The 26,079-nt window shown below is 44.5% G+C and overlaps 1 protein-coding gene across 1 annotated transcript in view; it reads left to right on the top strand.

The window, feature by feature from the left end:
• Nucleotides 1-26,079, top strand: part of LOXHD1 (lipoxygenase homology domains 1) — a 154,534-nt gene that overhangs the window by 119,902 nt on the left and 8,553 nt on the right. The window contains exons 37-38 of the mRNA XM_027720002.2: nucleotides 7,196-7,373; nucleotides 12,180-12,365. Of these exons, the coding sequence (XP_027575803.2) occupies nucleotides 7,196-7,373; nucleotides 12,180-12,365 (364 nt within the window). The remainder of the gene's footprint in view (nucleotides 1-7,195; nucleotides 7,374-12,179; nucleotides 12,366-26,079) is intronic.

Below are 26,079 nucleotides of genomic sequence, written 5' to 3'. Positions count from 1 at the left end.
TTCATTAATGGAGAAACAAACACATCTCTGCCATTCTCGTTTAGCATGCTTTTTCTGGAGTAGATATCCTGCATCTTGACTTTTTAATGAGAATAGTTTAAGACCCAATAGCTTAACCCATGGTCAGAAAGAACACTGCATGATTTTTTCATTGGGTCCTTTACACTTTTTCGACTAATCTAAAGTGGTTCTTCTTTTTCCCATAGCTAATGTGTTTCCAAACACTTGCCCTAGGTAGCCACCAGTTCACAGTGGAGCTATGAACTTCTCTTCACCTTCATTGACATGAGCTAAAAAATATTTCTGTCATGTAGTACCATTTTTACTCAAGTATTTTCACTTCTAACTTTTTTCTCAGCAACTGGGGAAGGAGGGGAACTGAAAGAGAGGAAATTTAGGCTGGATATTAGGAAGAAATTCTTTACCATGAGGGTGGTGAGGCCCTGGTACGGGTTGCCCAGGGAAGCTGTGGCTGCCCCATCCCTGGAAGTGTCCAAGACCAGGTTGGACAGGGCTTGGAGCAACCTGGTCTATGGAAGGTGTCCCTGCCCATGGCAGGGGGGTGGAATGAGATGAGCTTTAAAGCCTCTTCCAACTCTTAACATTCTATGATAATACTTGGGCAGCTTTTCAAAGGATTAGGCCTCCAGCATATATCTTTAGAAAAGATGCTGCAGACACACAATTTTTCTCTCTGTGCCTAAGGAATAACTCAATCTGTTCTCTGATTTGATTCAGATGTCTTGGTCAAACTCCCTCTGTCATTTCTCACATACTTTCCCCTGAGTTTTATAAATGATATTCATATAAAATGAAATCAAATAAAGCTTATTCATCCAACAGCATTCCAGGTCTTGCAGTCATGAATCAGCAATAGCTCAGAAGCAAGGGATAGAAGCATCTTTAGTTGCACCTTCTCACCTTCCTGTTGCCTACTCTGTTCAGGCATTCCAAACCTGAGACTGTTGGACTGTCCTACCCAAAGCAAGGCATTCCTGCGAAAGTGGGCAAAAAGTACTCTCATTTGGACCTACTCAATGGGCTTATAGCCATATTCTAGCTCTACAGAAGCCACATGTGGACCATGCACACAAGAGAAGGTCTTGAGAGCAGACTTAAAAGAGGGTTTATAAAAGCAAGGGAGAATAATTTTTACATGGGCATATAGTGATAGGACAAGGGCGAATGGTTTTAAACTAGAAGTGGAGAAATTTGGACTAGAAATTAGGAAGAAATTTGTGGCTGTGAGGGTGGTGAGGCCCTGGCACAGGTTGCCCAGAGAAGCTGTGGCTGCCCCATCTCTGGAAGTGTCCAAGGCTTGGTTGGGTGGGGCTTGGAGCAACCTGGGACAGTGGAAGGTGTCCCTGCCCATGGCAGGGGGTGGGAACGAGATGGTCTTTAAGATCTCTTCCAAACTCAAACCATTCTTTTATCATTTAATGATTTTAGAAGCTTATGAAAATTTTGCCCATAATTTCTATTTTTTTTAGAGAAACAGAGCACAGAGTATCTTCTGACTCCAGTGATACACAGACAACTGTATTTATTGGTTTTCTTTCCCACCTTCCCTGCAAAGGTAAACATAGCATTTGCATTCCCAGGCAGAGGGTGATGACAGGAGTGCTCTAGAAGAGGGAAGGAAGGATTTGAATTCTCTGATTTGTATTCCAACCTTAAAAACTTACGTAGCCTGATGTGACATGAAAACTGATCGGAGCCCATTTCCATTTCTGTCAAAAGTGCATATTAAAACTGCATAATGAAATACTTGTGGGGGTAGTGCTAAACTCTCAGACAGATGGTTCACAGTTAGTGCTAACTAGCACAGTGAAACGAGAAGCTAGATTAAGCCATCAACCCCGTAATTAACCATTTGTTGCTCCATTTATCTACAGCATATTCTCAGTTTTCTTGTTCTATTAAACTAACAACAAATGATCTTTTTAATTCTATATGGTCTTTTGGTAAACTGTTGCTAGTCATAATTTACACTGCTTTTAGTTTATCAGAAATAGAAATGCATAAATACCAATTAAAATGCATGAATTATCAACGATGTTGTGCACAGCCAAAAGATTCAATTTACAAGCAGGCAAGTAGTCATTTTTTTTTTCTATCTAGATAAAATACACTAAAATTTCATTCAGAATCTCAGCGAAGTAACAAAGTTGGTACTGAAAATTGAAACTGCACCTCAAGTAGCAATAAGTTTTAAATGCTGATACCTAAACCTCTAGAGGGAAAAAAATATGATTAGTGATGTTTCAGGAAAGAATGAACATTATTGATCATTGCACAAAAAGGCAGAGTGAAAATTCTCCATCATCTGTGGAGATTTTTCTGATCACACCACTGCTGGGAGAAACCTGGAGTTTGGATCTTTTCCTCTGACCTAATGCTGAATCTCATGTTCTTCCCCATCAAGCTACCATGACACCCTCTGAAAAATTAGGGAACAGAATCATAAAATCATGGAATCACAGGATGGTTTGGTTTGGAAGGGAGCTTAAAGATCATCTCATTCCAACCCCCTGCCATGGGCAGGGACACCTTCCATTAGACCAGGTTGCTCCAAGCCCTCTCCAACCTGGCCTTGAACAATTACAAGGATGGGGCAACCTGTGCCAGGGCCTCCCCACCCTCAGCATTAAAAAAAAAAAAAATTGGCTTCTAATTAGGAAACTTTTCTAAATGCACGCTTTGAAAACCTCCTCCTGGGATTGCTGGTTCCTCAGTCCATGTGATGATTTCACCTGCTGCCCACTGTCTTAGATATGCAGTTGAAAAGCTAGAAGCAAGAAGAGATGAAAGCTGTCTGAGTGAAATAGCAGGAATTATGAGACTGTTGAATTCTGCGGAGTTGCTTCCCTCAGAATTTTAATGTTACTTTGTGCTGTCAAAGCCAGACAGATAAGAAGCTGCCTTAATGAAGCACTAATTGCATTGCATTCAAACGTCACAAATAATCCTGCATGTGGGACTTGGTCTTTATTCAGTTCTTTCTCCTTTGTATAAAGGAGATTAGGAGAGTTTTAGAATTATTATTGAGAATTGAGAATTATATAGCTGAAGCTGACTTTTATTCTTTGCAACAGAGCAAAGTCTTTTTGTTTTACAGTCAGAGGGTCCTGGTTTTAAGCAAAGAATAACGACATGCAGCATAAGCATAAAAATCTGTGTTTGAGTTTTTAAAGATGAATTCCTATGTATTTAGGTGTCAGCGGAGCGTGTTTTATACAGCACCTGGGAGACAGCTGGCTCAGGGTAAATCAAATGATCGGACATGTCAAGCCTTTCCCTTGCAGGATACAAGTGTGCAATTAATTTCAAATTGTTGGTTTAAAGTTCCTGTCAACTGCGGTATTTGCTCAGCTACAAAGCAAATTATCAACATGCACGCTGCTCCTGCTTTCTTTCCATTGTTTATAGGTGTTCTGCAGCCCGGATAAGCTCCATGCATAATTACTGAGAAAGTTTGAGCTGAAAAGCACACAGGATGTCCACAGCAAGTCCTGGGTATCCTGAAAAACTTAGGTGCAATGTAAAGTAGTGGTCTCATTGCCAAGCAGTAGCTAGTTTTCCTGAGAGGAACAGACAGAAAATAAATATAGTCTCAGCTCAGCTCCCTGAGGTGGCTTTCTTGACTCTCATGATTGAAACCAAAATCCTCCATCATCCTCTGTGTGTGGAACACCCACAAACATCTCCTTGTAGGATGGGACTCATTTTCTGCTATTTTAGTCATTGAAAAAGGCTACATTCGGCTTTCACATCTTCTACCAAACTATTAAGGCCCCCTCTCCAGTCATCAGGCAAATAGACCTGAGAGAGGGAGAAATGCCTTGAATTGCTGTTTACCTACCTCCAGCTTCGGTGGATATAGTTGCATTTGGGGGATATGTTGCTCCCCTTGGGGCACCCAGGTCCCACCACAGACCACAGGGTGATGTGGTTGGGCTGGATGACCAGATTTAGGGGGCTCGTGATGGATAAGTGGGGCAACGTGCACATTGTCACCAAGCAATCAGCCTCCTGCAGATTTCCTGCTACCTCCATGTCCCTTGCTGTGATCACAGAACCATAGCAGAGTTTGGGTTGGAGGGGACCTCCAAAGGTTATCTAGTCCAACACCCTGCCATGGGCAGGGACACCTTCCACTAGACCAGGTTGCTCCAAGCTCTGTCCAACCTGGCCTTGGACACTTCCAGGGTTCCAGGGGCAGCCACAGCTTCTCTGGAAAACCTGTGCCAGGGCCTCACCACCCTCACAGACAGGAATTCCTTCTCAATATCCCATCTAACCCTGCCCTCTGGCAGTGGGAAGCCATTCCCCCTTGTCCTGTCCCTCCATCCCTTGTCCCAGGTCCCTCTCCAGCTCTCCTGGAGCCCCTTTAGGCCTTGAAGGGGCTCTCAGGTCTCCCTGGATCCTTCTCTTCTCCAGTTGAACACCCCCAGCTGTCCCAGCCTGGCTCCAGAGCAGAGGGGCTCCAGCCCTTGGAGCATCTCCGTGGCCTCCTCTGGACCTGCTCCAGCAGCTCCAGATCCTTCTTATGATGTTGGTCCCAGAGCTGGAGGCAGCTCTGCAGGGAGGGGTCTCACCAGAGTGGAGCAGAAGGGCAGAATCCCCTCCCTTTTCCTGCTGCCCACACTGCTGGGGATCAGGCCAGGATACAGTTGGATTTCTGGGCTGATCTCCCCTGAGCAAATGAAGCATAAAATGAATCTCTTTCTCCTGTCTGTTCCTCGCTGGAGCAGCATCCCAGGTCAAGGTATCAGGAGCAGCTCCCTGTGTCTGTGCTGCTTTTGTGAAGCTGCACAGGAATGAAATCCCACATCCTGGGTGAGGTTCTGGGGGTGGAAGGAGAGGGCGTTTTGCTCCAGCAGTTTTAGTAGCCAGACAGCTTTTCCCAGAGAGCATCTGGAGCGCTGGGCATGTGCTGGGTATTTGTGAGAGGTCTGATCCCTCTGTCTGTGAGTGCACTCCAGCTGACAACTCTAATCTGCTTCTACCCCCCACTGCTTTCCTGACAATTCCCTGCAAGCTTTACTCTGGACATTTTGCTGCTAACAGCGTCGCTGTCATTCCCAAGCAGGGCAGAGGTATTACTGGATGAACCTTTTCCAGAATAGAGTTTATGCACCAGGGGGAGGGGGAAAAAAAGACATTTTCAGTCAAACTGGCATTATTAGAAATACAATTTTGCAAATTTTAGCCAAAGAAAAGTGTCTAGGTTGGACACCTAAGAGGATGTAGGCATCATTCATGCATCCTTGTGAGAGGACACTTCCTCCTGGTCTGTGCCCCAGCAGAGAGGTCACGGCTGGGGTGGGGGAGAGTTGATTTCTGCTTGGTTGAAAGCAAGAATTTGATTCAATATCTCTTGACTCATAGAACTGTTTTGTGGCCACAAAGATAGTGGTATCACTGACTGTGAATAAGCAGCTTTCTAGAAAAGTGGGACAACTTCAACAGACAAAAATGTCCTGTCCCCCCTGGGATGAAGGTGCTGTGTTACAGATCTGCTTAGCATCAGGCAGAGTGAAAGCCCCAGATGAGTGAACTACCCACAGAATCATTCAGTGCACAAATAGCATGGCTTACTGCTCAGCTTTTGTGTAGCTACTGCCCTCTTTAAAATAAACTTTTATAACCTGGAACAATATTCTTCATTTGAACTGCTAGAGGCTCCAGGAAATCTTGGTTGGGGTTAGCAGAAGGCCATGGACTGAGACACCTGGAGTTTGAGGATAGAATTTGAGCACATTTTATCTCAAGATAAGTTTTATTAAGGGTTTTTTTCTTAGACTGATGTATGAGAGTGCAGCAGAAGGTCACAGAGGTAGTCAAGGGACAGAAGCACATGGCACACAGGGAAAGGGTGAGGAAAATAGAGTTTTTAAGCCTTGAGAAGAAAAGGCCAAGAGGGAATCTGAGTCCAGTCTTCTGCTGTTAGAAGAGAGGTTACATATCCAGTCTCTTCTTAGTGATAAACAGCAAAAAGGCGTGAGGCAATGGACACAAGTTGCAATGAGGAAACCCCTGATCATATATAAGGAAAAAAAGTCTTCCCAGTGAGAGTGGGGCAGCCCTGGGATGAGGACTCAAGAGTGCTTGGGGAATCTACACCCTTAAAGATTTCCAAAACTCAACTAGACATGTCTTTGCAGTTAGCCATGCTCGGAGCGGGAGGTAGAAATACACAACTCTAGGCACCCCTTTTAATTTAAAATTTCCCATAACTCCATGATTCATCCCTCCCTAATATTGCCACACTTCTCTGACACGTCTGGGCTCACGTTTGCATGGCCTTTACCAGCTGTGTTTGCTGATGCACTGCTACACTCAGGTACGGTCTCTGTTTCTGCTGGATGGGAACAAATGGTAATTTGCAGCCCTGCCTCCTCCCTTCCCTCCAACCCCCAAAAACTGCTAGGTTTTTGCTGTAGGCAGGTGTAATGCCTTTCTCCTACCTGACTGATGCTCCACTGAGCCCACATTCAACAGGAGACATGAAGGTGGGTATTTTATTAGGCGTTTGTTGGAGTAACTCACCGACTTGTTCTGAATTCATTCCCATTCTGTTCTCATCACCACAGCATCTGAGCTCCTTCCACGAGACATTTGATAGTGTGACTAATATCTGTTGCATACTGTTTGTTCTGTCACCTTCTCCCAGAGGGAGAAGTGTGTGAAACATTAAGTTTTGCTGGCCTAATTTTGTCTTGTGCCTTGCTTTAACTTGTTTGGGGTTGGTTTGTGTCTCTCTACAATGATCTCCACGTGTTCACACAAAGGAGGCAGGCAGAAGAAAGATGATGTGTGCTTCAAGGAGAGTAGTGATGTTCTTCACAACCCTGTTACTTCTTTGGAGTGAATTCCATGCTGGCTCCCAGGAAAGGTCTGACTCTTCTAGAGATGAGCTTTGTCCATTGCTGAAATCAGAGCAAATTTTCATCCCAATGGATGAAAAGGTGTTATGATATTATGAAGACCATTTCTCAGGACAAATCACCACAGCAAATACTGTCCACAGGAGAGAGCTCCATTTATCCCAGAAAAGCTCAGTACAGGTTTTGAAGCCATGGCCAAGCTCTACCCGTGTTCTACCATATCCCACACTTCATAGATTTAATCTTTGCCCTCATTCAAACAGTAGCTGAAGTAAGCTTTTTCCCCTCATTTTGGCTCTTCACAGATCGTCCTGAAGAACCTGACTAACCAAGAAGTGGCCACATTTACATATGGGGAATGGCTGTCAAAGCTGAAAAATGCCAGTGGAAGCCTGGTGTGTGAGATGCCAGCTGTCATAGATGAGGAGCAGATGATGGAGGACACAACATACACTCTTCAGGTTAAAACCAGTGACATTGGAGGTTCGTCCATGGCAGATGTTTTATGACTTTTCTAGCAAAAAGTTTGATTTTCAGCAATGGAAAACATCTGCTTAATTTGAAATTATGTTTATTTAAAAAGCATAATTTAACCATACTTTGCTGGGAAAAAAAAAACATTTTGGCTGGTTGTTCATCATGACAGTGTTATTCTGAGAGATTCATCCTCATCTGAGCTCTGGGCATAACATATTTAGACACAAGGCCTAGGTTTGACTGCTCTCTGCTTTCTCTGAGAACACCTTGACAGAAAGTATTACAAGAGCAGACCATGCTGCAGTGGTCAGCAGCCACTTTTTTCTTTTTTGTTGTCAGGTCCACCCACGTAGGATGGTCAAAGCTGATGTGCTCCAGGTTTTCACTCAGCACTATCTGCCTTGCTCAAAGCAGACAACAGTAACTCACCCTCCTTTTCAAAGTGTTTTGAGACCATTTACCTGAAGCTGTGAAAAACCATCACTAAAAGCACACCAGATAGAAGAGGTGTAACAGAGTACACAGAGAGCTGCAGGGCTGCCAGAGCCAAGAAATGGGATTTCTATGTCATTTCTTGGAATTGCTGCCTCTTTTCATGAGAAATTCTGTCAGGCTGCTAAATGAAAGTTGCAGCCACACACAGACTGCCTTGTGCCAAGGTGGGACAAGCCAGACGCTGTCTTGCAGGACACCTTGTTTTGAAAGGTTGACCCTTAAAGAAGATTCTGTCACACCAGTGCACAGAACCACCTCCTGACCTCTACATCTCTTTCTTTTTCTTTTCGTTATTACCTTTTTCCCTGTGGATTTACCAGTGGTAATTTATGCAGCTTGTGATCTAAGAATATCAAAATTTCCCTGGCAGAGCATCTTCGTGCCGCTTCACCATTTCTTATCTATCTTCTCTGCCTGCTGCTTGTCTGAAAAACATGTAGTGAAACACAAAAAAACAGAAGAGAGAGAGAGCAGAAGGTTTGTTTATGTATCTGGCAATCCATCTAATAGAATGGTAGATTTTTCTGTGACCTTTTTTTGTGAAATCCAGCCCTAACTCACAAAGGCGATGGAAATAGAAATGAGAGGAGAATAGAAGATGACAGCAGCAGCAGACAGATCTGCCCTTCCCATTGAATGAAGGATGATGGGTATTAATGAAGAAACATTTTATTTCATTATGAACAGCGACAACCAGTAGGAAAGAGCAGATTACAGGGAGATTTCAGAGAGTCTGTTTGTGATTAGATCACACAGCTCACTGACATAATGCTGAACTTTATCCAGCTTATCTAAAGTGGGTACAAATCATGAACCATCTCCCCTCTTTGATCATTATGTATTCCACAGTTACTCCTGGTTGGACCCATTCAGGAAGAAAGGCATTTTATCCTTGACGGTTGGTTTGAACATGTTATATCATCTCCTGCCATGCTGACATTGTCTAGGGACAGCAATGCTGCACAAGGAATTAAATGTTTCAGTTTCTAGGCATAAAGTTTTCCTCTGCAGTAGCTTTCAACTTCCCAGTGCATCAGGGTCATCAGAGTCACAGAGTGAAAAAAAAAAAAAAAAAAAAAAAAGAAAAAAAAAATTGGGAAAAAAAAAGGCGCAAATTCAACTCACCTATTTGTCAGTCTCCAAAAAATAATACTTCTGTTCTTAGTTACTTCTAGCCTAGACTGTCTCTGGTCAACTCATCTGAGAGAGAAGAATCTTCATCAATGGTCTGGATAGTCCTCTGAGTGTCTCTGCCAGTCTCTCTTCATCACATTCAGACAGAGACTGTGTACGATTTTTAGGCTAGATGGCTGAAGCCAGGGAAAATGAATCACATAAAAAATGTGCTGCAGCAAACTAGAAAGCATAAGCCATTTCCTCCCCACCACAGGAGCATATTTAAAAACAGCCTCATTTTACTTTTTCCTCAAAGAAACCTTTGAGTTGCAGTTTGGGCTTTCACAGAGTCAATCTGCTGCGATGATAATGTAACCTACAGAGGTTGTGTCAGGGAAAGACTCTGCTCCTGCAAAGGTCAATCTTTCTTCCACCACCAGCAGCACCTCAGATGGCAGCTCTCAGACTACACAGAGATAGGAAGAAAAGAGGTTGTTAAAACACACATGTCCCAAGTCAGATGGGTAATCTACAGTTAAAAACCAAGATCTTGATCCACTTTTGATCTTAGAAGTAAAGCACAACCATTTTCTTCAAAGACCCACTGACACAGATGCAGTAGGGCCAGGCCAGACCATCTGATGGCTCTTTCTGTGGCACAAAAATGTCCTCACTGGTTAATTTTTACTTGCTCTATTCCACATGCAGGCACAATATACATGGTAATGCAATAAAGATGGGGAATGAATAAATACTGCCTTCTCGTTTTCCAATCATTAATGAAGCATAAGGTTTTTATCTCTGCTGTTATAAGATTAATTAGGATGTTGTCAGCTCATCTCCAACCTACAAATTACATAATTTAGGACAGTTGGTGTCAGTTTCTAGTGCCTTATCCAAGTCTCTGTTATGTCAAAAGGATATTCTTTAGCCTCAGGAGGCTGTGACTCAAGCCCACAGTTTGTTTAAAAACAATGCATCTGCTCAGTAAGAATCATAAAATCATAGAAACTTCTGTTGTTGGAAGGGTCCTCTGGAGGTTCTTTCACCCATTTTCCTGATCAAAGGGCTATTGCCAGCACTGGGTCAGGTCAGAGGAGACTCTGCCCAGCCAAATGTTGGACAGCTCCAGGGATGGTGATGCCACCACCTCCTCAGGCATCCCATCCAGACCTGAAACGCATTCCTAAGAAACTTGTTTTTTTTCCAGATGCTCAGCCAGAACCTCCCCAGAAACTTGTGGCTGTGGGTCCTTGGGGCATGGTCGGGCCTCTGCTCAGTGTCTCAACCTCACCCAGGAATTCAAACTGGCATTTTGCACTGAACACTGGGAACTTCCTGTTAGCTTGGATTCAATCCCGATATGAATGTCACTGCTATAACCTTCGGGTCACATTCAACTTCCCAGCATGTGCAGGGTTTATTCCACCACAGATGCAGAACTTTGATGAATTCCTTGGGACTTCTTCTTGCCCAGTCCTCAAGTTTCTCAAGGCCCATCTGGGTTGGAATTCTGGCATTCAGCACATCAGTCACTCCCACAAATTTACGGTTATCCAGAAATCTGCTGAGGAAACACTCTGTCAACGTTTGGGGTGTTGATGATGGAGCTCAGTTCAGCCCTGCAGATCCCAGTATTGACCCATGTGCTATTGAATTCATCGCCAGTTAAGGCTTGTACAACCACAGCACCTTCATCTCTTCATTTGTCAAGTCCTTTGCAGTCCCTAAATGCTCCTGGCAGTTTCCTGGAACTGACAACAACCAAAAAAATATCAGAGACCCAAATAGGTGAAACGTACATTGATTTAACATTTCTGTTCTTTACTTTCCCATCTCCTGCTAATTGCTTGTGAGGGAAATGTCACAGCATGGGACCTTCATAAGCTTCTTCCTGCAGGGACAGTTTTGCTAAGAAACAGTTGGTTCCGTGCTTTTTGAGACCTGTTATTAATTAGGAGCCTGCTCCTTGCAAGGAAATGGACTTGACTTTGCTTTGTTCCTCACCTCAACAAGCTTTGGGGTCATAAAAGGTACTGCCAGATGAACTGCCTGAATCCTTGATGCTGTTCCTTCCTAGTTAAGCCCTTCCTAGGGAACTGCTGAAAATTAGCCCCAATTTAACATGGGCCATTTTCATGTGGACACCACATGTAGCTTTGCCTTTCCTCTGTATGACTTTTCTTCTCCTCTTTTATAATTTTTCCAGCCCTTCTGTAGGAACATTTGTGATTTCTTCCTTATTTCTGTATTTAAATAATTATCCCATGGAAGTGGTAGCTTTCTCCAGAAGTTTACAGTACCACCAACTTTGTCTCTGCATTGGAACTGTGGGAAATACTGTCAGTGTGGCTTAAAGTGGATTTATGATATCCTTGTGTAAGAAAGAGCTTGGCACGTGGTTAGAGTTTCAAAGCTGGGCTATCTAACCAAGGGCAGCAGATGCTGAGTTTCTTTGTAAGGCAGGTTTGGGTCTGATGATCTTGTTTCCCTCTTCCAAAATTTAAGGGCTTCTCTTCTGACACAGCAGTGACTGTCTGCCCATGTGGAATCACATTTTTCTCCATGAATCTGCTTTTTTTATTATGACATAAAAACTAAAATGCAATAATTTCAGTCATATTGTAAATCGTGCCAGGTGAAAATGCAACACTCACAGCTAAAATGTTCCTAAGGTCACCGAAGGTGATGGTTTGGCCTTAAACTCCCCAAAAGTCAGGAAAACAGCATGGTTGGTTTCTGTGGCAAAATATGGACAGTAGTGGACATATGAAATTCAATATTAGGTAATAAAGATCATCTTAGAAATGTTTATTTTCCTAACATATACATGATAAGAGGGCGGGAGTTGATGTGGAGAACTATTGCATGAGAAACTGGGACTTTTTCCATTAAATACAGCATGGACAATATTTTGACACTGCCACCACTGTGGTCTCCACACCTTGAGTGCAAGGGCAAAGCATGCATCTGTGTCTGTGGGATGGGCTGGAAGGGCTGGATTTTAGCTGCCATGGGGTTTCCTCCCTGCAGGATCCTGCACAGATCCACTGAAATGTGTTGGCTGTGCCCAGAGAAACATGAGCATCCCTGCTGCCTCTCCCTGCCTGCCTTTGCTGCCTCCCCATGCAGCTGGGGGTTGGGAGTCAGCCTGACTTGGCAGACTAACTCATGACATTTCTCTTTGCTGTCTCCTCCCAGGAGCAGGCACCGATGCCAACGTGTCCTTGATCCTGTTTGGGGAGTATGGGGACAGCGGGACCCTGGCTCTGAAGGAGTCCAACAAGTCTAACAAGTTTGAGAGGAACCAGATGGACGAATTCAGCTTCTCAGACATGCTGAGCCTGGGAGACCTCTGCAAAGTGCGGGTCTGGCACGACAACAAAGGTCAGGGCAGTGACTTGCAGGGAGGGAGAGGTTGGGACAACGTTTTCACTTGAGGAAGCACATTTTACTCCATGGGCACAGGGCAGCCTGAGGGCACTATTCCCAACTCTGCTGCAGGCTGGGTGGATTACCTGGGTTTTATATGGATCCTGTGTCCCAGCTTGCCCATCTAAACACACCCCCTTTATGCAGGTGAACATCTCCCCAGATGCTGCTGTAGTGTCTGCCTGAACGGGTCCCCAGCTTCAGTCTGAACTCACAGCCACCACTGCAGCACAGGGATAGCTCCTCCAGAGCAAATCCATCCAGCCTGTTGTCCCAACACACTGACTCTATTTATGCCTGTCGTGGTTTGAGATCCCCAAAATCTAATTCCCTAGTCTAAGCCCCCTCCCACATCTCAACCTAGTATAAGATGTGTTTTTTCCAGACCAAACACAAGACTCAGAATGGGGGAAAGGGAATATATTACAATGACTGTACAAATAAATATTATAATACATTATACACACGATCACAACTATCTCTACTATGACATAAGTATTTACAATGGATCAGATCTCTTCTCCCCTCCAAATAAAAGTCCAGGAGGGAAGAAGGACAGATCCCTTCTAGTCTCTACTCTGAGCAGCAGTATCTTCTAAGGCAGCAGGTCTCTCTGTCCTCTTCACATGCAGCAGCTGATAGCTGGATTTCTGCCAGCACTCACGAGGGAGGCCTCCAAGCCTCTCTCGGCCCCTTGACGCAGGCAAAGGGGTCTTCTGTGGGCTACGTTCACCCAGACAAAGGTCGTTCCACCACGGTCATACTACGAGACACAGGGGGTCTTTGTGACGGTCTGGTATCTTCAGGGGACTCAAGCCCCTTGCAGAGCTTCTGTACCCTGTCTCAAGATGGTTGCGAGCTTCTTTGTAGCTTGCAGCAAGGGAGGGCCCCAAGGTCAACTTCCACACACTGTCCTGGCTGAGCTCTCAGGACAACCGAGCTTCTTAGCTCCTTTACTCCATTTAGGACTTCTAATCAGTAAGAGTCCACCCCCCTCCATTTTGGAGGGATCTCAAAGAAAGTTTAGGGGAGTTTAGCAGTTTTTACCCCCAAACTTCCTCTCTGTAGGACTCAGTTCTCTCTTTCGGCTGCTGCTAGCTCTTTTTAGCTGTGTCCCTCCTGCTTGGCTGTAATGCCTCTGCCACTTCTTATCTTTCTGGCTCTCTGCCATCGCTTCTGGACGGTGCTTCTGCCGCTGCTGTCTCTGCTCACTCACGGTGGAGAAAACTTTTTAACTTTGAGCTGCAGGCACTTAGTCCAGCCTCACGCTGTTCCAAGTCCCTGCAGCCCCCCCCCCCAACCAGGGGCTAGGGGGCCCCAGAGGCCCCAAGGGGCTCAGAGCCCCTTTCTTCGTGGTGTCAGAACATGGTTACCGCCTCTTCACCCAACTACAACTAACCTTCTCTTCCGTTTGCTTGTGGTATGTTTACATTTCGCAGGAGCGCCCATTGGACAAAACTTCAAAACTTTCAGAGGTCACCACCCCCTGGGGTTTTACCACTTCCTTAGCTTCAGGGGGAAAACCTGGTTCAAACCACTACAACGCCGTACCTTTCACACAGGCTGACGTGGCACTTCCAGAGCAATTTGATGCCACGGAGCTGACATCGACACACGGGGTAATGCAGCCTGGCATAACACAGTGAGCTTTAGAAGACAGAAATAAAGATCTGTGTCTGTCTTTATTAAGATCACTGCATCAGCCATTGGCGCCCTGCTGAGAGAGATTCTGATATTTCCCTGCTGCAGGACACCCTGACTGGTGTCACAAACAGCAGAGCAGCGGTCGGTACTGCTGTCACAGTCATTTGTGTTGTCATTCAGGCATCAAGCAGTATCTTGTAACAAAAGCACCACTGACACTGCTGTGGTGACACCCCATCCCACCCCATCTTCGTGTAAAAGGGATTATATTGCATTAGCAATGGCTTGTTCTCTGACAGCTGGCCCTTGCTGCAGCCCAAAGAGGAAGCTCAACAGCTCCCACAGACCGACCTGGGTCACTATTAACCAGGCTGTTTGGACAGTAATATTTATCAAAATCCAAGGAGGAGTGGCAGCAGGACTACTCAGTAATTACCTGCTTGTACTGAGGCAGCTGGCTTATGGCTGGGGTGGGGTTTCATGTCAGTGTGGATGTGCCCTGGCCATCATCTTCTTGACTAATCCAAGTTGTGGCAGATGGGGAAGGCTGCATCTCATGCAATATTAATAAAATACGCTACCTCTGGATCAAACTTCCATACTGGAAGTTTGCCTCCTTATTTTTATTAAAAAAAAAAAAAAAAAGAGAGAGAGAGAAAGAAAAGAAGTCTTATTGTAGCCACTGTGAAAGATGGGAAATACAACCATCCTCAATTGTTTATTCCCAGACACTCCAAGCTTTGAGCTCGGATTTATCACTCCCATAACACAGAGCAATTTAGTTGATTAAACTCTGTAATATCATGTTATATAGCTGCTGCTGAATGCAGTAAGGGACTTGCTTTCACCTGATTACTTTGCCAAAACACTTATTCCTTGGATCTGCAGTTTAAATGCAAGTATGGAAAGGGCTGGTGAAACACAACAGTTTTAGCTTAGCAAACAGATATCTCTGCAGTTGGAAGAGTGGTCCAGATGTCCTTCTAATAGCAGCAAGAAATCAACATGGGCTTGCAGATTTGCTTTCAAATATATTACCAGCTAATATGTGTATAAAAGAACATTTTCCTCAAGAGGTATCATGGTTCCCTGGTGACTGGCCATGCTGACAGAGTGAAATACACCCACCAGGGCAGAGCTGGTCCTTGGGGCTCAGCAGCACGAACAGACTGGGAGGTAGAAAGATGAGAACTGGATCAGACTGAGGGTCTGTGGAGCTCAGCAGCTCTTTCCAGCAGCAGCATCACTGAGTACCTGAGGGAGAGGAGGAACTGAGTGATCATGTGAAATCCTTCCACAATCCTCTCCATCTTGCTGTGCATAGCTCAGGGCATCTCCTGAACTGGATTTAATTTTTGTCCACTAGGTAACTTTCAGTGAATTTTCTCCTTCAAGTTCTTACCCAGGAGACATTTAGTGCCCACAGATGGCAATGAGTCCCGTGGGTCTCTTTCCTGCCGCGTGACAAGTGAATCCTCTTAATCCAGGTGGTTTTGTTGCCTTTTCCTTCCTGCACAGGTGATCATGGTTCACCTTCTCTGTGCCACTGATGATGCTGTTGATGCCACTGGGGAGTCACCACATTGCAGCTGGGCTGCTCTGGTAATTTCCAGCTGTGTGCTAGTGTTGGTTAGTGGCAAAGGGAAGCAACAGAGTTTAGCCTTAGGCTAAGCAGTAAGTAGGCTCTATTTATTTAAATTTGCTGTGGGCTAAGAACATGTACCCAGATAGCCACCACAAGTCAGCTAAAATAGTAAACCGTGTGTCCAGAACTTGAAATATGCCTATAAATACGCATTTGAACCCCTTATTCTCTTTCCTTATTTCCTCATAACACTGGTTTCCACTTATAAATAATAGTTTTTACCAGATGTGGCTGACTGTAGGGTTAATTTAAGCCTTGGAAAAACAACGTGCTCAGGTTTTGCTCAGCAAAAATGTACTTGCTATTTTTCCCGCAGAAAGAAGGAAAACTGTAGTTTAAGTCATAACATATGTTGTCTACATTGTTCTTGCATTAGTCATGTGAAAAGCATATCCTATCTAAAACTTCACACAATGCAGCATGACAGTTTGTTGGGTGGGCAGGGTATTTATTACTACTGGGATCCCAGGATATAACTATCCTTCAAATGCATGCCTGCTCTCTATACATAACTTATATAAATTGGCTGTGGCACTGCTTAGAAATTTCTGGCTCTATTTTTTGGAAAGGAGTAGCAGGGTCAGGGATCAAGGGTCATGTATGGTTTTTGTCAGATGCATGGGGGACTTGGGGTATTAAATAAAAATGTGCTTGTATTTACCATTAATTTGAGGCATCAGATGTTGATCATTCTTTCCTTAGGAATTTTCTTTTTTTTTTTTGGACTAAATGGTTGTCTGCCAATAGCCTGTGAAAGGTTTGGCCTCACACTGTCTACCTCATTGCTCCTTGAATGTTGAATACATGGAACATGGTTGATGTCCTTTTTTTAATTTTCTAAATAATCAGTCTCAATCATAAAATTATAGAATGGTTTGGGTTGGAAGGGATCTTAAATCCCATCTCATTCCATCCCCTGCCATGGGCAGGGACACCTTCCACTAGACCAGGTTGCTCCAAACCGCATCCAACCTGGCCTGGGACACATCCAGGGATCCAGGGGCAGCCACAGCTTCTCTGGAAAACCTGTACCAGGGCCTCACCACCCTCACAGACAGGAATTCCTTCTCAATATCCCATCTAACCCTACCCTCTGACAGTGGAAAGCCATTCCCCCTTGGCCTGTCCCTCCAGGCCCTTGTCCCCAGTCCCTCTCCAGCTCTCCTGGAGCCCCTTTAGGCACTGGAAGGGGTTCTCAAGTCTTCCTGGAGCCTTCTCTTCTCCAGGTGAACACCCCGAGCTCTCCCAGCCTGGCTCCAGAGCAGAGGGGCTCCAGCCCTTGGAGCATCTCCATGGCCTCCTCTGGAATCTCTCTAACATGTCCTTCTGATGTTTGGGACCAATGACAGCATCCCATTAAATGTCTTGAGCATTTATGGGCTAGTTAGGGGAAATACTAACCATCACAAGGCTTTCTTTTCTTTCAGGCATCACCTGATCCCCTCAGGAAGCCAACCACCTGCCTGTATTTCAGGATAAAATACATTTAAGTGCCTTGCCTGATGTGGTTGCTCTGCCATACACTGCAGCTCAGAATCCCCCTCTGTCACTGAAGTCTTGCTGCAGTGGCTTTGCTCCCAGTTCTCATCCCGCTTTTGTTTATCCTTTCACTGAAATTTGACTGCAGTGGGGTGTTCAGAGTTGAAGAGACAGTAATTGCCATGGCAAAGACTGTCAGGGGGTCTTTAGACTGCAAACTCCACGTCTGCACCCTCTGGAAAAGCACGTCAGTTTTATGGCCCCACTTTAATGCTTTTAAATGCCATTTTCCCCACAAAAAAAAAAAAAAAAAAAAAAAAAAAAAAAAAAAAAAAAAAAAAAAAAAACCACCAAACCAAAACAACAAAACAAAACAAAACAAAACAAAAACAAAGAAAAAAAAAAAAAACCAAACGCTGAATGGCATCTCTGTATGAGATACAAAGGAGGAATGAAGCCCCCATCAAATTCCTCTAACTTCAGTAAAACTGATCAGGGAGGAAGTCTTCGCTCATTTGAAAACAGGCAGTTTAAAGACTTCACAACCACAATTTCAAGGAACTTGCTCATGATTTTTTTTTTAGACATTTAGAGCTCACCAGCGAGGTTCTGGTAACAGCAAAGTGCTGTGAATGAAATTTAGTTTTAATTTCGCTCCATGTCTTTTTATCTTGCCCCTGTTTACTTTGAGACACTGATGTTCGACCTAATATATTTAGACTCCCTGAGCAAATTTAATCGCTTCCAGACTCCCCATCTCCTGATCTCAGATAGGCACTATGTATTTTCTCATATCTCAGTTCATTTGCTTCTACATTTATGCAAGATCAGTATCTGTAGGTCTGTAGAAATGCTGGCTTTCTAAATATAGGCCTCAATTTTTTTCTCTGCTATAGGAACTAAATCACCATTCTGGAAGAATGGCTCAAAGTTTCTCAGTGTCTCAGTAGCCGAATTATTTACCTAGAAAAAGCTTTTTTTTTTCCCCTTTTATCTTTTTTTATTTTATTTTTCTGCCTCTTTCTCCATGAAACAAGGAGGTATGGAAAATCTGGACTGAGCTTCCTCATTTGCCTGAGTAGATTTGAACCCAGGTGATAAGCAGTCTGTCTGAAGTCATTAATTTCAGACTCTTGATTATCTCAGTTGCCATCAACCAAGGGGAGCCAGGAAGGGCCTAATTATGGATAAACTAGACTTTTCAGTGTTACTATAGGAGCAAAGACAGAAGTAAATAACAAGGTTATGGAGCCCAACTTCTTTGACTCAACGGGCCCCTTCTCTCAATTACACTACCTGCTATAATATCATCTAATTGAGTTTTAAATAGCCTAACTGCCCCAGTGACTCCTTTTGTGTGGCTCTTCCAATGCAGAAAGTATCTTATTCCCTTTCTTGATCTGGACTCAAGTCAAAACCATTTGTATACCCTTGGTTTTCCTTTTCTTTCTCTGAAGCAGCTACCTTTTTAAGGAGCAGTATCTTGGCTCAGATGCTGAATTGCCAAGGCCTTGAGCTCACAGCACACAGCTTTTCCTGAGATATGTTTCTGCAATTCATGGGTACTATTCCAAGCCTTTGGGGCACTTGTAGGCCATAAATTATTTAAAAGAAAAACCCCCAACTCTAAAGAACTGTCTTTTTTAGCCCTCTGTAAGGATTTACTCAGCTATCAGGCTTGAGAAGGGCTTTTCTAAGCCCCCTTCTTGGCTCTTGACTGTTGCCTCTTAAACTCTGTTGATCCTCGGGGCAGATTTGTTGAATAGTTTCTGCTTTAAATAAAAGGTGAGAGGGAGAGAAATAGATGTGTAAAACTGCCCAAGGAGAGGAGAGTCCATCATCCTCCCTGTTCTCTTGGTGGTTCAGTACAGAGAGTGAAGACAATGTCAACTCCTGCATCTTTCTGCGTGGATGCAAGTCAACACCTTCGACAGGGCACAAATGAGCATGCAAACTGCAGACCTGTAGTGTGCCAGCAGCTGTGCCATGCATGATTAGTCCTTCAAATTGCCCAAATCTGGCCTCAGCACCTAGGGACATCCCAGCATTGACCCCCACAACCTCCCCCCTCACAAGCCTTGCACCTTCCCCTCTCTTCTGTGTCGGGTTTTTTTCTTTACACTAAACAGTGCCAGCACAAAGATAAGGATTTCATCCCTGTGAGGGTGGTGAGACCCTGGCACAGGTTGCCCAGAGAAGCTGTGGCTGCCCCATCCCTGGAATTGTTCAAGGCCAGGTTGGATAGGGCTTAGAGAAACCTGGTCTAGTGAAAGGTGTCCTGTCTGTGGCAGGGGGTTGGAATGAGGTGGGCTTTAAGATCACTTTCAACCAAACCATTTTATGATTTAATGAAAGACGAGCTACAGGCATTACAGCTAAAGCAGAAGGCACTGCAAAGATGTCACAGTGCAGAGCGTACAAAGTCGAAAAATTTTAAAAAAAAAGATCTAAGAAATCAAAATAGCAGACTTGGAGAGAAGAAGATTTCAGTGTTGACCTTGTGCATTCATTCATTTCTTTCCAATCTCCTGAATTGCAGAATCTTTCACTACAAAGCAGAAGGAGCCCAAAAGGCCAGATGTAGCTGTAGAATTATCAATTTTCTAAAAGCTTCTCTTTTCTACAAGCCTCCTTTGCACCTCTTGGAGATAAATTACCCTGCATCCTTGTTAAATGTTTTTTGCATCAAGTATTCCTCAATAAAACACAGAATTTGTTTCAGTCACAAAAACATAATATAAGAAACTCTTGTATCTTCATTCAGAGCTGCTAAGTGCTTTTGCACAGGCGTAGCTGATGTTTAGGATGCACTGGGGGGGAATTTCTGAGGGTAATTTATGGGTGATTTTGACCTGAGTCAAATCCTGCATTGAACAAGTTGCATAGACAACAGAGGAGGGAAGGGGGGCAAGGGACCTATTTTCTAAAACTGTCCCAAGTGTTAAGCTTTTGCTTTGTCAAAGGTTATGAGAGGTTTTGCATTGCCTGTCTGCTCTGATGAGAAATGTTGTGGTGTGAACTAACATGATCCTAAAGAAGAGATACACGAAATGAATCTATTTTTATTCTGGCACTGGCTCGCTGAATGACCTTGCGTAAATCACATCTCTGTACCTCATTTTCAATTATGCAAATTAGGGATAAAAATTATTCACCTTCTTAGAAGTGTTTTGAGATGTACCAAAGCACAGCTAGATGCTATGATTTTAACACCTCACAATTAACGCTCCTTTTCCAGTGATTTGATGCTGCTATCAAAAAACTCCCACCATTTTCTGGGTGATGCCTCACGAGGAGGGGTTTAGGGGTGGACGGTCACATAACCAGGCAAGGGATAAATAATGTCAGAGGATGCAGGGCTGGTGAACTGTCTGTGCAATGTTTGTTACTTCATGTTTCAGAAAACGTGAAAATTAAAAAAAAAAAAATGGAATTAAGGGGCTGAGCAATGCTTGTGGATGTCTCAGCAGCAGCAATACTTTACTGGCCCCTGAGCAGCCAGTGTCCCAAGAAGGAGCGTTTTTTCACTCCTATGGAAACATGAACACCAGTAATGACTACTGTTATCCTTGATCAGACATCAGCTGCTTCCAAAACCAAACCAAAAAAGATCTGCTGCAGATAGATAAGGGATAGAGAGGAGAGTCAATGAGTATGCCTGCAAAGAGCAGACACTTTCGTGGGCATGTGTGTATCCAAACCTGGATGTGGTTCTGCCAGCAGATTTGATCCCATCAGCTCTTTTTTTTTGGAAGGAATAGTGAATATTCACTAAAGCAAGGTGAGGGACCAGGTGCCTGGTGAGCAGTGAACCCACCTGACTTGTTTCATTCGCTTTTCCCCCCACCCTCCCACGTTTCTGCAGGTATCAAAATAGCTTAATATTTTAGGGATGGCAAATGGTGGCTGTTCCCAAGAGGGCCAAAGGAAACTTCTGGTGCTGCAGGTTGAGATTTTAGTGAAAGGAAGCAGTAATGTCATCATCTGTGTTTCATCTACCACTTCCAAAGTCTGGCTCAATTGTACTAATTGTCATGCAGAAATGCATGACAAGGAGCTTACAACCCAACCTGCCCAGTGCCAGGAAAGCACAGATTTCCAGCATCCCCTGGGAAGATGGCAAGATGGCCCTGTGAGGACCTTTCAGATGTGCACGGAGGGTCCTTGCCCATCATCACCCAGTGGCCAGCTTGGGCCCTTTTGGGAAGGAGGATAAATGGGACAAGTAACTGCTCTTTTTGGATAAGGACATTTGGGAAAGAGAATACATTTCACTACATCACACTAAATTATACAGAGTCAAGCAAGCAAAGTGATTCTTTTTTCCCCAAAGCTCTTCTCTTCCTCTAATTACATTTGAAATGTTTTGCATGCTATTGAAAATGTCACTTCCAGCTGCAGACCATTAAGGAGCCTACGTGGCACTGCCACGGGTTTTATTAGGTCAGGTTTGCTGCTGCAGATTTCAATGGCTACAAAAGCAGGCCTGGAGTGAAATACCTTTTGTTACAAACGTTGAACACTTGTTTTGGTGATAGGGGACCCTTCACAAAGGCACAGTGCTTGCCAAATTATTTTAAAGACCAAGACCTGCGTAATTGAGCAGAAACTGCTCAAATGTGTACCATTTCTTCCTGTCTGCCTCAAAGCACTAAAGGAAAGAAATTTAGTGGTCCTGATTCATACTGGGGTCACTGCAGAAAAGCCCATGGTGCTCTCCAAGGCATTTGTGCAGCTGTTTTTTTTTCCTGAGCCCTTGTTCTCCCAGTACTGTTGCTCGAGGTGTCAGTGGGATACAAAGAGGTCGGCTCTGCTTTTCTGCAAGCTGAGTGATGGAGCAGCTCTGGCTTTCACAGAGGATCAGGATACCCCATTGTCATGGTTTGAGAGCTCCAAAATTCAGTTCCCTAGTCCAAGCCCCCTCCCACATCTCAGCCCAGTGTGAGATGGTTTCTTCCAGGCACCACACAAGACTCAAAATGGGGGAAAGGGAATATATTACAATGACTGTACAAATAAATACTACAATACATTATATACAATCTTAGCTATCTCTACCATGACATAAAAGTATTTACAATGGATCAAATCTCTTCTCCCCTCCAAATAAAAGTCCAGGAGGGAAGAAGGGAAGATCCCTTCCTCAGAGCAGCAATGTCTCTAAGGCAGCAGGTCTCTCTGTCTCTATGCAGCAGCTGTAACTGGATTGTTGTAGCTGGATCTCTTTTCAATACACACAAGGGGGTCTCCAAGCCCCTTGGCCTATCGTCTCCAAACGAGGGTCTTCAAGACATAAGGGGGTCTCCTTTCACCCCTCTTGGCTCTCCTTCGACTCCAAGCGAAGGCCTCACCTGTGGACTGCCAGCAGGGACAAAACTCGCTTCACCACAGGCATGTCACGAAGTGCAGGGGCATCTTCGTGAAAATCCCTTCCTCAGGGGGGTTCACCCCTGAGTCGGAACATCTTGGGCAGCTTTCAGCTGAAAGCCTTTGCCTCAAGAGTTCTACCAGAGCTCCTGCGCTCTGTCTCAGGCTGCCAGGCTTGGCAGCAGCAGCGGCAAGGGGGGCCAAGGTCACCCCCTCCGCATTCCGTCTGGCTGTCCCAGTCCAGCTTCAGGACGTCTGAGCTTCTCAGCTCCTCTCTCTCTGGTGCTGCAGCACTCCAAGACTCCTCTCCTTATATAGGAGTCCACCTCCTCCTCCTCTCTAGGAGGTCTCAGAGGGGTTTGGGGAGTTTGTTTCAGTTTCTTACCCCAGCTCTCTCTGTAGAACTCAGTTCTCTCTCTGCTGCTGGCTCTCGTTCTCTTTCTCTCCTTCCAGGACTTCTCTCTGTGTTGTTGCTGCTTGGTCTTATCTCTTCTGGCTCTCTGCCACCGTTTCTTCGGTCAGTGCAGTTCTGCCACCGCTTTTCCGTATCTCTTGCTGTGGCTCACAGTGGAGAAACATCCCCCAGCTCATAGCTACAGATACATAGTCCAGCTTAACACTGTTCCAAGTCTCTGCAGCCCCTGCTGGGGGCTGGGGGGGGGCCAGAGCCCCCCAGGGGGGCTCCTGCCCTCATTCCTCGTGGCTTTACAACATGGCCACTTCTTCTACCACCAAACTACAACTAACCTTCTCTTCCGTTCTGCTTGTGATATATTTATATTTTGCAGAAGTGCTCATTGGGTAAAACTTCAAAATTTCAAGGGTCACCACCCCCTGGAGTTTTACCATTTTATAACTTCAGGGGGGAAAACTGTTTCCCCCCAGCACAACTCTCCACCCCCCGCTTTTGCGAAATATAGACATATCACAACAATTTGAAAAATTCTAATCAGCATGCAATCTTCAATAAACTAAAATACAATCAAAATCTCTCTACTACACATTAATATAACATTATCATAAATTTAACTCTACTCTTAATACTTAACTTACATTACTATAGCCTTACTTTCTCTACGGTGGTACAGTCTGTGTTTTGTCTGGAAAACTCTTTCTGTTACCATAAGCATCATGGCTTTTATCTCTTTTTACCTCGATGGTTCATAACCATCCTCTGCTACCAAAAATGTCATGGTTTGAGTGCTCCAAAAATCTAATTCCCTGGTCCTAGCCCCTTCCCACTTCTCAACCCCGTGTGAGATGGTTTCCAGACACCACACAAGACTCAAAACCATGACATTTTTGGTAGCAGAGGATGGTTTCAATCCATCGACCTCTGGGTTATGGGCCCAGCACGCTCCTGCTGTGCCAGGAAAAAGGCTATGAGCCATCACTGCAGAGATCCTCCAGTTTCTCCCGTGCAGCCAGGCCTTGCCAGCACTGCTCAGGACTTGGGAAAGTGCTTTCACCTTGCTGTATCCACACCACTTTTCTGGCTCCTCTTCCTCACTCCTTCACTGATGCTGCTCCATAAACCAGCTTCGGCTGAGGATTTGATGCCTCTGGGATTACGTCCATATGGGATGTAGTTTCCTTTCCTATTATTGCTCAGGTGCTGTAATGTCTCTGAACCCATTGCTCTGTGAAAGTCACATGGGAACAGAAGGTGTAAACAGGGTAATACTCTGAAACCAAGATTTCATGACCTGAAAAGTGGTTCTGCAGACATGATTTGTTCTCCTTCCACTGATGTGATCCCCAGCACACAGAGCCAGCCCACCAGAGGGAAAGTCTCACATTTAGACTTGGAGCATCATTGGCTTTTGCTTTTTTTTTTTTTTCCAGATCAATGCAAAAAGAAATTTAATATATTTTTCCCAACTTGAAACAAGAGAAAAACGATACCTTTTCTGGTAAAGCAGAACAGTTTCTTCAGACACAAACAAACCCTTCAATTTCCATATCAGCTTTTAAATGGTGTTTAATGCTGTGGCAGTGAGACCCTTGATGTGACTCCTGGCACCATGAGACATGGACGGGATGGGAAGATGTGCTGCTCTGGACATATCCATTACAGCTTTCACCAGGGGTTAACTATTTCTCTTGAGCAATGAAAAACAATAAAGTAGAAGCAATCCTTCTACAGCTTCCAGGTCTCCTAATATAATTCAAGTTGCTAACGATCAGGAGTGAAAATAAGAAAAAAACAAATTCTAGTGAGAGGGAAGGGAAATATCTTTCCTTTAAAGCAGACTGGGGGATGTTTTGGGGCAGCTGCACCATTTTTCTAAGAGTGGCCATCCAGCTCCTTGATTTAAGGTCTGGAAGGGACAGCCTGTTGGTATTTGCTTTTCAGTGTCGATCCTGACAGAGCCCAACACTTGCTCTTTGAATAGCCCAGAGATGATAAAAGAACCTTTGTGGGGAGGAACAGGAAAAGCTGTACTTTGTGCTTGCTTTACCCTCAACTCTAACATCTGCTGGAAATCAGCTCTGGCCTATCTCTCCCTCTAACAAAAGAGCAGGATTTTGTTGCAGCTCGCCTGGTGAGTGGCTGCTGGGACCAGGCTGGAGAAAAGGGAGAAGGGTATGTGCATCTCACTCAGTCTCTTTTCTGGGTGCTGCTGATTAGCACTGATCCTGACCCCATCATCCTGTTCACTCCTGCAACAGGGCAGAGATCACCAATTTATTCCATCCTGGTCTGCAGCCGTTGATGTCTCTCACTGGAGAAAGATGGGATATTTTCTTTCTTTTGTGCTGTACTGTTGTCACAAAAGATTTGATGGAAGTGAAACAACCTCCTAAATATGCTGCAGAGATGTTCATTGAACTTAAATGGAAATGAGCTTACCAAAAAATGAACAGCTGACACTGAAAACATACTTAGGATAAATTTCCAAATAGCCCCAAAGAGCAAGTTACTCCAGTTGAAGCATGATGGGAACCCTGGAGAACTTCATAGGATTATGGAATCACAGAATGGTTTGCACTGCAAGGGATCTTAGAGATAATCTTGTTCCATACCCCTGCCATAGACAGGGACACCTTCCACTATCCTAGGCTGCTCCAAGCCCTGTCCAAGCTGGTCTTGAACACTTTCAAGGATGGGGGCAGCCACAGCTTCTCTGAGCAAACTGTAAAATTAAAGAAGATGGAGCCAAACTCTTCTCACCAGTGTCTGATGACAGGACAGGAATCAATGGGCTCGAACTGAAATACAGGAAATTCCATTCAAAATAAGAAAAAAAGCTTTTTTTTCATGGCACAGGTAATCAAAGTCTGGCACAGGCCACCCAGAGAGTTTGTGGAATCTCCATCCTTGGCGATACTATAAACCTGGTCAGACACAGCCCTGAGGAACCTGCTTTGGCTTTTAGGGGATTGGACCCAATGTTCTACAGATGAAACTTCAGGCCACAATAATTCTGCAGTTCTGTGACCCTGAAATTTAAAGGGCAAGTGGCTGTGTTGGCTGAAGTCAGTGTTTTGTAGTGCATGATCTCCCTACTTGGAGAAGGTTCAGGAAGCCAA

This window comes from Pipra filicauda, unplaced genomic scaffold (genome assembly GCF_003945595.2).
Source record: "Pipra filicauda isolate LSUMZ 115617 unplaced genomic scaffold, ASM394559v2 scaffold215_size1667880_pilon, whole genome shotgun sequence".
In the NCBI taxonomy this organism is placed as follows: Eukaryota; Metazoa; Chordata; class Aves; order Passeriformes; family Pipridae; genus Pipra; species Pipra filicauda.
The sequence above is the reverse complement of the archived record's forward strand: the minus strand, read 5'-3'. Positions and strand labels throughout refer to the sequence as shown.